The sequence below is a fragment of the Macrobrachium nipponense genome, chromosome 41 (assembly GCF_015104395.2).
Source record: "Macrobrachium nipponense isolate FS-2020 chromosome 41, ASM1510439v2, whole genome shotgun sequence".
Taxonomy (NCBI): domain Eukaryota; kingdom Metazoa; phylum Arthropoda; class Malacostraca; order Decapoda; family Palaemonidae; genus Macrobrachium; species Macrobrachium nipponense.
In genome coordinates, this window is record NC_061102.1 from 33,997,583 (window position 1) to 34,012,975 (window position 15,393).

Here is a 15,393-nt window from a genome sequence, read left to right on the forward strand (position 1 = left end):
GCTGCAAGCATTATGTTAATACGAGCAATCTTATTTTTTCTAAATCATTAAATTATTTAATGTTGGAAAGACTAAATGTCCATATTCCCACCTTCCTTGGAATGTGGAATCAGCTATGCAGTAATTGTTTGGGAAGTCACATATGTGAAAATTATGTTTTTATGATAAAATAAAGTTTCACATATACTTACCAAACAATTATACATATAATCAAAGCCCTCCCTCCTCCCCACAGATGGACCTTGTGACTCAATGAATTGTTGCTAGTTTGCTCAGCAGTACCAGGTGTTCCCAAAAGTGGGCAGGTCCCATTCACCGACACCAAAATTTGAATTTTCAACTGCCAGGTAAGGAAGCTTACAGCTATGGAATTGTTTGGTAAATAGTATGTGAAACTTTATTTTATTATGAAAATATTGTTTTGAGTTGCAGCACACACCCAAATGACTCGGGTCAGCTGTTGATGCTTCCAAAATATGAACTCACATGATACATGAGATAATATGATAACATCATTTTTGTGGGGTGAAAATTTGGGGGTCACATGATATGCTAGATCGCACATTACACGAGTACTACTATGTATATACTGTATACTAGTACATATATGAAACTTAATTTTATCATGAAAGTAAAAGGATTTTGACGTAGGAAAAATCTATTTCTGGGCGATTGGTTCGTGTCGCCCAGCGAAATAATCCTTCAGTTTTTTATTTCTAAGGTAAATTAGCTAACAAATACCAGAGAAAAAACAAATCAAAGAAGATGTCAGAATAACTGACTCGCTCACCCAAAATAAAGAAGGGTGTCGGTATGGTAACTGGGGCGAGTGAGACCACTACCACAAACTTCTTGCCATTTAGAATTCTCCTATATCAAAATTCTCTACGAGAGAGCCGACCTACAGATCGGGGCGGCAACTACTACTACTACAACCCACGCCATGCCGAACACCGCGCCTCTGGTGGCCATCCTGAAGTTAGCAGGCAATCTTGGCAGCAGGGTAGGGTAGTGGTGGGATTTCGCTGGGCGACACGAACCAATCGCCCAGAAATAGATTTTTCCTACATCAAAATCCTTTTTCTGGGCTCAGTTCGTGTCGCTGCGCGAAATAGTACCAGAGAATTAGCACAAGATTGAAAAATAAGAGGGTCTCAAAATAAAACTAAAGATTAAATCTACAATACTATAATTGCAATAAGAGCACATGTATATAAAATGATAAATGAAAATCATGAACATATTTAGATAATTTTCTAAATAGGGGCACTTCAAATTGATTATATCTTATAATTAAGAAAGTATTATTACACAACAGATATACAAAGTTACAAATCTTGAACATATTCATATATGATAGTGTGTGTAAAATTAACAATATAATAATGCAACACACTCAATAAATTTTATATACATAATTAATAACATTATACAAAGTATCAAACCATCATGATATGAGAGTGTGGGACCCTAGCATAAAAATAAGGGAACCACACTCGTAAGGTTATATACAAACATTTTGTGTGGGTGCCCCTAGCAAAAAAAAAAAAAAAAAAAATTAGGGGACAGACCACTAAGCCATTCATATGAGCAGCTAAGGCTAAGGCGAAGTGTAGAGCAGTATGATAGGGTGGACAAAATGTTAAGTGAGGCAGGCAGAAAGGAGATCTGGATCTTCAACTATACTACTGTGCAGAGTCAGGGGAAACTATGTTTCCCGCTGCCACTGCTGAAAATTTTAGAGATTCTAGAGACTTTAAATAGTGTCGCTTGAACACTGTCGGCAATTTCCATCCAGTATACTTTTTCAAGTCATCGAAATTCATGTGTTGGAAATAATTAATTGAGGTGGCTACTGCCCTGACATCATGTGCTTTAGGAAAAGATTCAGGGTTTGCTTGCTTAATAAAGTAGAGGATCTGTTGTCTTATGCTTTAATTGATAAGTGCCACCCTTTTCTCTCCTAAAGAGGGGACCCGAAGAGGAGGAGGATGTCCTAGACAGAAAGGCTCGTAAGGTCATTACTGGACAAAGAGAAGGGTCTTGAGGAAGAGGGATGACTTTCCAAGGTTCCCACCTCAATAAAGGATCCTCGTTCTTAGCTAGAAAGCTGCGATCCGGGGAAAGTAGCACTTCTCCTGAGGGGAGAAATTCTATATGACCCGAATCTGTGGATAGAGCCGACAGTTCTGAAATTCTAGCTCCTAAAGCCAGGCTTAGCAAAAATAATGTTTTTCTTAAGAGCATTATAAATGAACAAGTTGAGTTGTCAGTATCTGAAGCCAACTTAAGGACATCATTCAAAAACCATGACACAGAAGTAGGCCTTACAGAAGGCGTAAGTCTAGCACAAGCCTTGGGAATAGACGAAAAGTAGGAGTCTGTTAAGTCTATGTTAAAACCCATCTGAAAGATCATCTTCAAGGCAGATTTATTTGTAGTAAGAGTGCTAGCTGCTAATCCCTTTTCAAACAAGGACCTAAAAAAGGATATAGCTGAATTGATAGTCATGATTTTGATGTTTGATTCCTTCAGGAAAGATGCCAACTTCTTAACTGCAGCGTCGTACTGCCTCAGAGTTGAATCCCTTTTATCTGATTCCAGGAAAAGGATATTCTGGGGATCTATACCTGCATCTTTTTTGGCCGCAAACTTCATAAAGTCCATAAAGTTAGGACTTTTAGAATTCCTGAGGAAGCGAACACAGTCTTCATTTTTACTGACTGAGAGAGCCTGGGATTGGGAATCCGTTGGGGGCGAAGACCCAATTCCAAAAGCAGGGGATACCAATTGCTCTTCGGCCAGTCCGGTGCTACTAGTGCCACTTGTCCCTTGAAAGTCCTGAGTTTGTTCAGAACTTTCAGAAGAAGATTCACTGGAGGAAAGATGTAAATCCTCTTCCACTGGTTCCAATCTATGGACAGAGCGTCTGTGGCATATGCCAGAGGGTCCAGGTTGGGAGCCACATAGCATGGACGCTTGTGGTTCGCCTGAGAAGCGAAGAGATCAACTTGGAGACCTGGGACACTCCGGCGTATCCATTGGAACGAACTGTTGTCCAGAGACCATTCTGACTCCAAGGGAACTGACCGAGATAGAGCGTCTGCTATCACATTCCTTACTACTCATAGGTGGGTAGAGGAGAGGTGCCATTTGAACTTGTCCACCAGGGAAAGATGGCTATCATGACATGGTTTAAGATGTCTTGATTTGGAACCTCCCCTGTTGATGCAGTGTACTACTACTGCGCTGTCCAGAACCAATTTTACATGAGAGTTCTTCGGTGGCAGGAGCCTCTTCAGAGTCAGGAACACTGCCATGGCTTCCAATACATTTATGTGAAGCTGGCGGAACTGTGGTGACCAAGTTCCTTGAACCTTTTTGAACTGGGAATACCCTCCCCAACCGCTTAATGAAGCGTCTGTATGGATGGTTATTACCGGAGGAGGATATTGAAGAGGTACTAACATGGACAGATTCTTCATTTGAGTCCAGGGACGCAGATGGTCCCGAAGGATTTGCGGAATTGCTGACAACTTGTCCCGAGATCTGACATTTGCTCTTGAGCGCCAGATCCGGCCTATGTCTTTCAGTTTGGCTTTCATCAAGATGTTTGTTACTGAGGCAAACTGTAGGGAACCTAGGATCCTTTCCTGGTTTCTCCTTGAAGCATATTTGTACTTTAGAAATTGCTTTACTGACTTCGTTATTTCCTTTCTCTTGGCTACCGGAATTGACAGATTGTGGGAGGATAAATCCCATTGGATGCCTAGCCATTGAAATCGAGACTCCGGAGTGAGTCTTGATTTTCCCTTGTTTATCTGGAATCCCAGATACTCCAGGAACTGAATTACTTTCTTTGTGTCTTTCCAGCATTCCTCGACGGTTGGTGCCCAAATCAACCAATCGTCGAGGTATGCTACTACCATTATCCCTTGTGACCTCAGTTGTTGAACGACTACTTCCGTTAGTTTCGTGAATACCCTGGGAGCTACATTCAGTCCGAAGGGCATCACTTTGAATGAGAATGTCTGGTCCCCTAGCTTGAAGCCTAGGTAAGGGCGAAAGTGTCTGGCTATTGGGATATGATAGTATGCGTCTGTAAGATCGATAGAGGTGGTGACGGCCCCAGGGGGAAGTAAGGTCCGTACCTGCGAGATGGTCAGCATTTTGAACTTGTCGCAGCGAATGGATAAGTTTAACTGGGACAAGTCTAAGATTACTCTTCTTTTTAATGAGCCTTTCTTTGGCACGCTGAACAAGCGACCTTGAAACTTTAAATGCTTGACTCTCGATATTGCTCCTTTCTGAAGGAGTTCCTCCGCATAATCTGTCAATTCCTTCGATGGAAGTTGAAGGAATGGTCTGGGTGGAGGGGGGCCCTTGATCCAACTCCAACCCAGACCTTTTGACACAATACTTTGTGCCCATTTGCTGAACCCCCACCGATGCCGGAAGAGGAACAGCCTCCCTCCTACCTTGGAGATCTCACTGCTGCTGTGCTGGGTGAGCTCCACGTCCTCCACGGAAGTGTTTGCCTCTGTTAACGACTCTTCCTGATCCTCTCTGACGAAACGCTCCTCTGGCTCTACTTCTCCTGGCAAACCGGTTAAAGTGCTGAAAGGCTTGGCCTTCATACACTTGGTTGAACGCCGGGGAGACCGCATAAGATGTGGAGGGCTGAGCCTGAGGTGAGATCAGGAGGATAGGTTGCGTCTGGCCCTTCGACGTGGAAGCCTGTCCTGGTTGGGTGACTGGGACGGCTGATACAGACTGCACAAAGTGTTGAGGCTTCTTCTGGTAAGGTTGAAACCTCTTGAACTTTTTCAGCTTCTTACCCGAAGCAGACGAATCCTGTTTCCTCTTGGCGGAGAGGCCCCAACGATCTTTGAGACTGGTTGAGTCTCGTAGCCTCGTTCTGGACCTCCTTAACCGCTGACTCCGGGAAGAGGTCCGCCCCCCAGATGTTGGAGGAAAGCAATTTATTTGGCTCATGCCGAATAGTTGCTTCCTGGAGGACATGTTTCGCTACAGTTGACCCTCGCAACCAACAAACTCATGACACAAGTCCGATTGGACTGTATAAGTCTGTGATTTGGTCAACAGCTTGAAGAGCGGTTCCGAAGCGTATGAAAGAGCCGCTACCTCAGTCATGACCATGGTGTTGAGAGTCCTTGCCAGTCTGGACCTCGCCTCAAATTCAGCTTGAATGAGGTTATCGGGAAGTCTTGGAAGTTTTTCACCGAACTGATCCATAGCACAGTCCGGCTTAAACTTTCCAACTGTGAAGGTGGCTGGCAAGTCCTCCCACATATCACCAAACGAAGGGAACAAGGGTGATGTGGGGTCTGCCTCTCTCAGCTGTGGCAAAGGATCTCCTTTTAGGCCTGCTTGCACCGTTACACTTGCGATCTTCGTCAAGAAGGGGAGTGGAGTCTCCTCTTCCGTCGTGAAGATCGTGAAAGGACTTTTGAAAGCCTGGCATCTAGTGTTGATGCAGTCCCAATCCTCAAGACAACGAAGCCATTCCCTCTGAGCCTGATCCCTGGAGTAAAGGACTGTCTCCTTCGGGATATTGTCCTCTCTGTTCAAAGCTGACTCCGTCAGCCTGGCGTAGCCAATGAATGGAGGCTGCAAGTTCTCAGGATAGAACTCGAAGTCTTCAATCCTTCGAGTTCCACACTCCGGGATGGAGATGAGATCATCTTGGAAGGGAGCATAAGATGCTACTCTCCAAGGGTTGCTCATGGAGAATGGTGGGAGGGAATCATGAGGAGGGAGCTGAATAAGACCGGCACTAGGTGCTGGAGTAGCAAGATGCGGGGCCTGATTAAACCCAGACAAGAGGTTCTCTTGTGTGGATATCCTGTCCGACAGCTGAGTGAACATCTGCTCCATGCTGTTCCTTAACGATCCTACAAGATCCCCCACCTGCTACATCATTCCGGCGGAAAATGCAGCAGGATCAAAGCCAGGAACTGGCGCAGGAGCAGATGGGGTACTCAGAGAAAGTACCTGCGAAGGAGTTGAGACCACCGACTCCGCCGGAGTACGGGATCTCTCCTTGGAGGACTTGCTCTTCGACCCATTAGAAAGTGAAGCAGAGGAAGAGGATGCTTTCACCTTCTCTGCTCCAGGGTGAGAAGCCGGAGACTTTCGAGATGAAGACGCCGAAGAAGTCTTCTTAGACGACGACGTCTTAGAAAGGGTTTTCTGAGCTCTGTGGCCCTTGACTTTGGGAACCACAGAGGCATCTGGTGCACTATACAGGAGCTCTGCCCCCGTAAAGCCCTGGAAGGAAGGAGAAGAAGGAACAGGAGATGAAGATCCAGAGACGCCCAAGGGAAGCCCTTGAGCGTCCAACGTACCTACCTCAACCAACAAGTCGTCCACACCTACCATGGGCTCTACATTTATATCCAATGTGCGACCTCCGCCGAGATGTCCTGGCCTGGTCCTTCCTTCATGCACTGAGCGACCTGCTGTTAGATGGTCGCAATCGTCGAGGCTGCCTCAGTAGGGTCGACGTACCCCGTCGACTTGCCTCCGGGAAAACAGAAGGACAGCCATCCCTCTTCTCCAGGATGTAAGGCTGCCCTTTGGCGGCGTTCTTCCGAAGACCGCCGACCCAAGCTCTCAGGGTTGCGAGAGCAGTCTCCCTGACTGCGGCAGCCTGAAAGAGAGGGCGATTATTAGATCTTAAGGCTAAAGGTGAATCCTAAACCTTTAGACTAAATCAAGCTTAAGACTAGCAATATCGGAGCATACAAAGGTATCAGTATACCAAGGAAAACTTAAGCTTAAGCATATATCAGAACTTATATTCCATGAAAGTGCTGATAAGAAAAGTACTTACCCCGTCCAAAAATTGAGTCACAAGCTCATAGCAGATCGAACATGCCTCGTGGAACCAGACCTGTAAGTCGCCATGGCTGGTGGAGCAGGGAGCATGAGTCCTTCAGACCTCATGCCCACAGGGGTCCTGCAACACGGCGTTGCACCCGGGGTGTTCACAGTTAGTAGCCTGTAAGTGGAAAGATACATGAGTATCAAGATTATACTCACAGGGCTACCTTAGTACTCCGTCGCATGCCGGAGATTAATAAAATTTCGGGCATAACCCCTCCCCTAAGAACCTTATGCGATAAAAGTTGATACAGTAACTCCGGTGTAAGCCGGAGGAGGAAATTCCGTAAAACAGAAGTAAATACGTATAGAAATATGATATACAACTATAAACGAAATTTCCATAAGGGCAGGGGAGGGACCCAAGCTTAAGCTAACTATAAACTAACTTAAGCATAACTAAAATTAAAATCGGAAGACGATTCCGAAGCGCGGCGCTGTCCAACTCTGCTGGAAGAATGCCCTAGGGCATACGCCGGAGATGAAGGAATGATGGAAAGCTAAGGATCAACTGAAAACGTATCCACTCCGTTGGTTGGCGGAGCCGACCACGACCCCTCCCCTGTAACTGAAGAACGCCAGGGAAAAGAGATGTAGTAGTTCCGTCGTACAGGGGGGGGAAAAGGCGAGGAGGGAAGAATTCAGTTCCCGTGTACGGCGGAACACCGGAGCAACAAGGGGGGGGGAGGCCAACCCCCCAACCTTTGTCACACCGAGGTACCACAGCGCACGAGGGAGAACAAGGTCACACCCAGCCTAACGGTCTGTCCAGACTCCCCTACTCCCTCCGCGTAGGGAGAGAGGGAGCCAGGCCCGGATGGAGCGAGCGAGAACAGACAGCCCACCCTCCTACTCTATGGCGAGAGGAAGAGGGGGGAAGCGACTGGGGCAGGCGTCTAGCTGTACCGCGATCACGTGTGGACCAAGGTACGAAAACACAACACAACCGACTGGATCGGACGCCAAGGGTCAAATGCAACCAAACTGACCAGGATGATGCAACAATATGTGATGCAACAAAACTGACAATAAGGATGCAACAAAACTGTAACTGGAATGGACCAAAGGACCATAGAGACCCAGGCTAGGCTACAAAGCTAGACGCCCTAGGCTAACCAAAATATACTATACATCGAAAATAAAAGTAGAAAGAAAGAGAAAGAATGTCCAGGAGTGCACGACTGACCCGAAAGAAAGTCTATCACTCAGAGCTAGCCTAAGCCGATACGAAGACAAGAAACACTCGAATGCCTACAAGAGGTAGAAGACATGCATGCATGACCTAAAACCAGGGGTAGGCTATATCCCCTAACGATGTAAAACAGCATACATAAATGAAATAATAGGACATGAGCCACATGTGAGTAATAAAAGGGGGGAAAGGTTCCAGGTATGGGGGACCGAGAACCTAACCGACCATGAGGCGGGACCATGCCGCCATGCTCCAGACCGGGAACCCATATCTATACCTAAAAAACGGCAAATATAGGCACCTGGATGGAACGAAACAAGAATCAAACCTGTGTAGGACACTTAACTTAGCTGCTGCAATTGCTGCACGTTCCATCTTGCAAAAATGGTAGGGATAATCCTAAAACACAGAGAGCGAAACGAAAACACGTGTAGGCGAATGTCCGCTAACTTGAAGGATGACCACCAGAGGCGCGGTGATCGGCATGGCGTGGGTTGTAGTAGTAGTAGTTGCCGCCCCGATCTGTAGGTCAGCTCTCTCGTAGAGAATTTTGATATAGGAGAATTCTAAATGGCAAGAAGTTCGTGGTACTGGTCTCACTCGCCCCAGTTACCATACCGACACCCTTCTTTATTTTGGGTGAGCGAGTCAGTTATTCTGACATCTTCTTTGATTTGTTTTTTCTCTGGTATTTGTTAGCTAATTTACCTTAGAAATAATAAACTGAAGGATTATTTCGCGCAGCGACACGAACTGAGCCCAGAAAAATTTTTTTCTTTTCATACAAACTATTTATTTCAAATACTACAGACTTTCCTTAATGCTAATGTAGCTGATGAAACAAGAATTTTGATACCCATCATAGTGTACCAATGGAGTAAGTTTTTCAGTAGCCTCATTTCATGTTTTGCTGAAGCATTATTTGCAAGAATTTGCTGTCTATGGGAAGAAAAATTCATTATACTTATTAGTAAAATCAGATTTGTTTCCTTGCAAACTCATTTGTAATGACCCCATGTAAGAGGAATAGATTTAACTTGGTGAATGCCCCAGATCAAGCTGATTGGAGACTGTGGGATCTATTTGGAGACCTTGGGAATAAAGTCAACTAATTTTGTGTGGACAGTAAAAAAAAAGGGAAACAGGATTTATGAATTAATTATGTGATCCAAGAACAGTAGATTTAATGATCATGTAATGTAACCTATTCTGCTTTCGTGTTAGTTGTTTTTGTGTGTTTTTATTTGAGTGCAACTGCTAAATAAGCCATTGTGGGGCCAAAGAAAGGTCCAAGTGCTTGCCCTTCTGTAAAAAAGGTGAGAAACACTACAGAATTTAAGAAAGAACTAGTAGCAAACTAAGCAAAGTGTTGGAGGAATATGCATGCTGATCTCAGTGAGAAAATGCCTACAAGAAGTGCTGCTGTTAGTGAATTTAAGGCCATCAGAGGCTGGTTTGAAAGATTCGAAAAATGAATGGGAATACATAATGTGCCTACTTCAGGGATGAAGGACATGTTTACAAAGTGGAGTGATGTAAAATATTTTGTAGAGAATTATCATCCCAATAAAGAAGTTGTAATCTGTCTCCAACATGTTTATTGACAATGTCGTGTTTAACTTTAGGTAAATGTTAAAGAAATACCAGGAACAAATGTTTCTGAACAGTTTTGTTATGCAAAAGGGGTCCAGTAACTCCAAAGCTGGTCCTAGTGCCAGTAAAAATCAAAGAGGGTAAGTAACCTCAGATAGAGCCAGTAAAAAATGAAGAGAAGTAACCCTTTATAGGTCCTTGATACCTGAAGTCCTTCTGGAGGGGGATTCTCCTTCCAAACAATAATCTCTCCTCCTTCCTTTCCCCTCCTCTCCATCTTCCATAAGATAACAAGTGTTTTTCATAAAGGTAAGAGTGATGTTAAATGTTCATTTATTTATTTCATTTGTCATTTATATTTATTCCTCATTGTTTTCTGTATGTAAAACTGTTTATTCCCTATAAAATTTATTTATATTTTTGGGGGTCTGGAATACATTAAGTGTATTTACATTATTCATTATGGAAATTATTGTTTCGGTTTTCGTACATTTTGGATTTCGTGGGAGGTTTCGGAATGGATTATGTACAAAAACCAAGGTTCCACTGTAGTAACCCTGCAACTGTATGCTGAAGGATGAATACTAATGAGAATTGTTTACTAAAGTTTGGCTGCATGTGTTATTGTTATCTTAAACTTTTTTTTTTATCAATGATGACTATATTATATCATTGATTTTTAAAGAGAAAAAAGGTTAAAAAGTGTCCAGATCTGTTAGGATAAGGACGTTCTGAGGTAGAAAAAAGATCACTAGATAGGCCATAAAAACTTACTAATCACGAAGATTTTGAAAAAATATAAAAGAAATATTGTTATTAGATAGAATTGAAGAGGCCATAAAAACTTACTAATCACGAAGAATATAAACAAATATAAAAGAAATATTGTTATTTGATAGAATTGAAGAAAACATATGCATTATGAAATCAATGTTAATTGTCCATGCATGTGCATTTTAACAACATTTTTGAGGTTGGTTCATTTTCCTTCTGACAGGTTGGACCTTGATGCATGTAAAAGTCGGTTGAGAAAAGCACGCTCACAAGAGGGTCAAACAGCAGTAAGTATTAGTTCAATCTGATGATGTAGACTGGTAGTTATAAGAAAGTGATTTTGAGTAGCATTTAGCAGCTAGATGATATGTACTGGATTCAATAGGCTAAAATTAGATAAAATTTCACTATTGTTGACTTGAAAAATAGTACAATAGAATTGGAGACTTAAGAAAATGTACTCATTACAACAATTAATTTTATTGTACTAACTCATTATTTATAATCAGCCCATTGTGTGGTAACAAACTTGCAAGACACTTCAGTCCTTGAAAGAATAAAAGGTGGCAGTCAGATGATAGTTGTGCACACCTGTGGGTAGGTCCCATGTTTTGTATAGAAAACAGTCTCATTCTCTGTGCTGTTTAATCCAAGACTTACAAGAAATCAGGAAGTTGGGAGGCTGGAACCTGCATTATAAACATAATTGGTTTGGATGAAGAAAAATGAAAGTATATTATAAAAAAGTTGTATTTCACATAAACCTATTATCTGTGACTAGCCAGAATCTCAATTTAAGGGAGAAGGATCAAGCTGTTACAAACCACAGTTTCCAATTGAGAACTGTAGGAGCCACCTAAAAGCTTCTTGAGATTGGCATAAATCATCAAATTCAATGACATTCATGAAGTTAGAGGAGGTTCGTAGTTGTTTAATCTGAGTTAGTACGGCGACCTTTTAATTCAGACTTGCGATGGTTGGATCAGGAGCATCTTCATCATAGATTATGCTTTTATTGATAAGAAACAAGGTTACAGTGATTTAGATGAAAAAATAGAAATTACAGAACTGGGAACCTCTCCTGAAGCAGGTACCATCTGCCCCACTGCTACCCCAGGACCTAGTTTAAGTCAGTTCATTTGTTTGTTGCATTACTGAGATAAAAGCTTGAAAAATACCTGGAATATCAACTACATGCCATGAAAGCTATATCAACATCAAGGTAAAGAATACATATAAGTCAATGGAACTCTAATTTTATGGACCCACATTATAAATAATACTGCTTGTCATCAGTCATTGCTAATAATGCTGTAAAGTAATTGTCTTGTGCCAGAGTATGAAAGCATTTCCAATATCTTGCTTCTTGATATATTCCTTGGAGGTAAAAATGTGGAACACCTTCCCCATAAATCCCTTGATTCTGTAGAGATACCTAAAAAATACTCAGACAGGGCTTAAGAAACCTGTTATGTATACGTACACTACTATTGGCGAAACATGATATTGACAAAAAGGCAAAGGTTGTAGCGACTTGCTACTGAAATTGTATTTCTTTGCAAGGGCACATGTATACATATATGAAGTCTTACATGCATTTTTTTTTATTGTGCGTGTGCATAGTTCACGAACAGGTTTTGCAGTCACAAAACTCAGAATGCAGACTGCTAGCAGGAAGAAAGCCAAGGGAAGCTTGAACTACTGGTACTGGGATTTCAGCATTCCTATGTACTGCCTATCTTAGATGCTGCATCATCTATATACGTACACCCTGACTTGGAAAATGTTTTATTACCAAAACTTTGTGCATACCTTTCAAATAGTAACTGTCATTCAAACTGCACATCTCTTCCATTTATATATATAGCTGAGTTTTATGGCATTTTAATGTTATCAAAATCTTTTACCTTGAAATGAGAGCTATTTTATTATTAGTGATTTAAGGAGTAAATTGGATGCCTTGGAATGCACTAACTCCAAGCATCCACTTTTTTTAAACAGAATGGGTGTTTCTGCTGAACTGTAGAGATTGGCAAGTGAATTTTTGCTGAGTATGGATATGCACATGTGGGTGTTGTAGGTTATAAGAAAGCCAGTGGATTAACTAGGAGAGTATGTAGTGTTCAGTATTGCCCCTGCAGCAATTCCTTTGCCATATAGACATTTGATGGTGTGTTGTGGTAACAAGAAAATGGTGGAAATCTCTCGGAAGACTTTCCAATGGAAATGTAGTTGGATGTCTTAGCATGCCCAAGAAGTGGGAGACTGCTTTATGGTGGCTGAGGATTGGTTTTCTTATCTGAAACATAAGCTTTTTTTATGACATATGTCTTGATGCTGGATGCCTGAGTGTCTAAGAAGTGTGAGACTGCTTTATGTTGGCTGAGGGTTGGTCTTATCTGACACAAAAGCTTTTTTGACAACGTATGTCCTGTTTTATTGTTGTATCTAAGCATGTGAATGCTATCCACCCATTTATCAGAGCTTCAGTGGTGAAACACTAAGCACACTCATCATATGCATAAGTTTCATAGTCATTATGTTATTCATAGAAAATTAAAGAAAAGTGAAAAGAAGGATAATTAACAAACAAAAAAAAGGTTAAAAAAATCTGGGAACCTCAGCCATTAGGTGAGACCACTGGATTTAGCCATTCATATGTAGTACTACTACCAGTAACTGCAGTTATTAAGGAGGGACTGAAGCATCTTGATAATTTTGTGACCACAAAATGTGCTGATTATGACCACTTTAATGTGTTTATGTATTGTATAACAGTAGCCAATATTTTTTTGTTAAAACAGACTGCAGTATTAAAAATTTTGCAAAACAGTATCCATGTTGACACATAAATCATGAGATGCTACCAAATTATTTTTATAAATATAGTTCCAAGTGGCATACTAACGAAAAAATTTAGGTATAGTACTATAAATTTTAGTGAGGTAAAATTTGATGTGGATTATGTAAAAATGCAGATTATATACTAGTTTTATACTAAAGTACAATGTAGTGAGAACTAGAGTGAAGTTAGATGAAGTACTTTATTGGAAATATTAATTATGATATATATGTATAAGAACTTTTAGTTAGGCACTCATGATTAACAGTACATAAAATGTAGAGCGATTAAGAAGGCTTAATAGCAATCAGATTGTAAAACTGATGTCCATACAAAATACAAATCTTCATATACTTCCACTATACTTTCTGATGCAGTGAGTGTTAACTGAGATAAGAGTCCTTAATAAGTAAAAGAAAGTCATGAGTCATCCTCCACTCTGCCTTGCTACTTCAAAGTTGTCTTTGCTGCCCCAGCTTAAGTATGTATTATGGAGGTGCATATGTTGAGTCCAGAATTTGGTATGCATGAGCTTTTAATTTTGTAACTGGGTGAAGTTGATACATAGAAGTACAGGCAGTTCACGGTTATCGGTGGCCTAAGTTATCTGAGGTCCGGTTTTATGGTGCTTGTCTAGCGCTCAAACTCGGTGATTAGCCAAGTAATTATACAGAGTAAGTATATATATATATACAACCTAATTTTATTATAAAAATATCATGTTTGCTTATAGCAAGCTGGATATTTCAGTACAGTACACTTTATTAGAATATGTAAACTGAGTTTTGTTGTGAACAAGTCATGGATTTTGCCATTTTTAAAATACTCGTGGCATACTTTACCTTCTTGAAAGATTGAATACATATTGAATTTTCTTTTCAATGTTTTAGTGGCTGTGATATCACCACCCCATCAGTCATATATAAGCTTACATTTTGTGGCCTTCAAATTTTCTCAGACTTATTAGCCTACTTCAACCTGCAGGTACCCATCAGTTCCTTCTTCACTTTTTGAGTCAGCAGCACTGTTAGCAGCTTTGTCCAGAATTTCTGTTTTTTTTTTTTTTTTTTTTTTTTTTTTTTTTTTTTGTTTGTTTTTTTTCTTTTTTTTTTTTTTTTTTTTTTTTTTATCTATAGGGTTGCCATTTTCAGCATTTTTCCAACCATGATCTTTTTCCATGAGCTAATTCTCAATTGTTTCAATAATTTTTCACTTTTGTTTCAGTAAATGATAAAAGTGTGTGATTTCTACACCTTGGGTATGCCTTACCGTCCATGATAACACCTTCCCTCATACTCACATCACCAGATATTGTCATTAAAACAAAAAATGTCGATTTTGTAGTGGGTACCAGAATCTTAAATGATCAGTGCAACAGCACTAAATTTGATTATACTACTAACTTAAATTTATATTCTCTAAAACTGCAAGTGTACTTGTCCCATGGTAATAGACTTCCTCCAGTGTGCAGTATCCTTAGTGACAGTGTAAAAGACCTATTTATTAAAGGAAAACTGGAATAATGCAGTGGAACTAGTATATTTAATAAAGGCCTTTCTCACATTCTGGGGATCATGTGGCTACACTTTGGCCACCGCAGTACATACTATTGCTACTCAGTTACTACTTAGCATGTACAGGTGCTCTCTTAACAGTACCAACTTTCAGGAAGATAACATTTTTGTAACAGAAAAATATGCAAGAGAAACGGTGAACATATCGTGAATGCGACTAGATTGGCCTGAAAAACTGTTGTATGTTCTGGCACAATAATTATAACATAACATTCATAATAAAATAAATGTAAAATTCAAAATTTAAATTTATGGCAAGTGTTTACCATCTGTTAACTATCGGTCAACACATCATGAGTGCATAGTTCAGCCTAGAAGACTGTCGTATGTTCTGGCCTAATAATAATAGTATGTTTAACATTCAAGAATTACATTTAAGACAATTGTTTACCATTGCTAAATATATGGTAGCGTATATTCAGTAAACACATCATGAAACCATTAGTTTTAGCCTATAAGACTGTCATATGTTCTGGCCTAAAAACAACAGTATATAATTCAGGAATTACATG

General features: G+C 40.9%; 1 protein-coding gene across 4 annotated transcripts in view; it reads left to right on the forward strand.

Moving 5' to 3' along the window:
- LOC135212664 (endophilin-B1-like) overlaps positions 1-15,393 on the forward strand; it is a 349,729-nt gene that overhangs the window by 117,349 nt on the left and 216,987 nt on the right. For all 4 annotated transcript variants that reach the window (XM_064246314.1, XM_064246310.1, XM_064246312.1 and 1 more), the window contains exon 5: positions 10,689-10,752. In XM_064246314.1, coding sequence (XP_064102384.1) covers positions 10,689-10,752 — 64 coding nt within the window. The remainder of the gene's footprint in view (positions 1-10,688; positions 10,753-15,393) is intronic.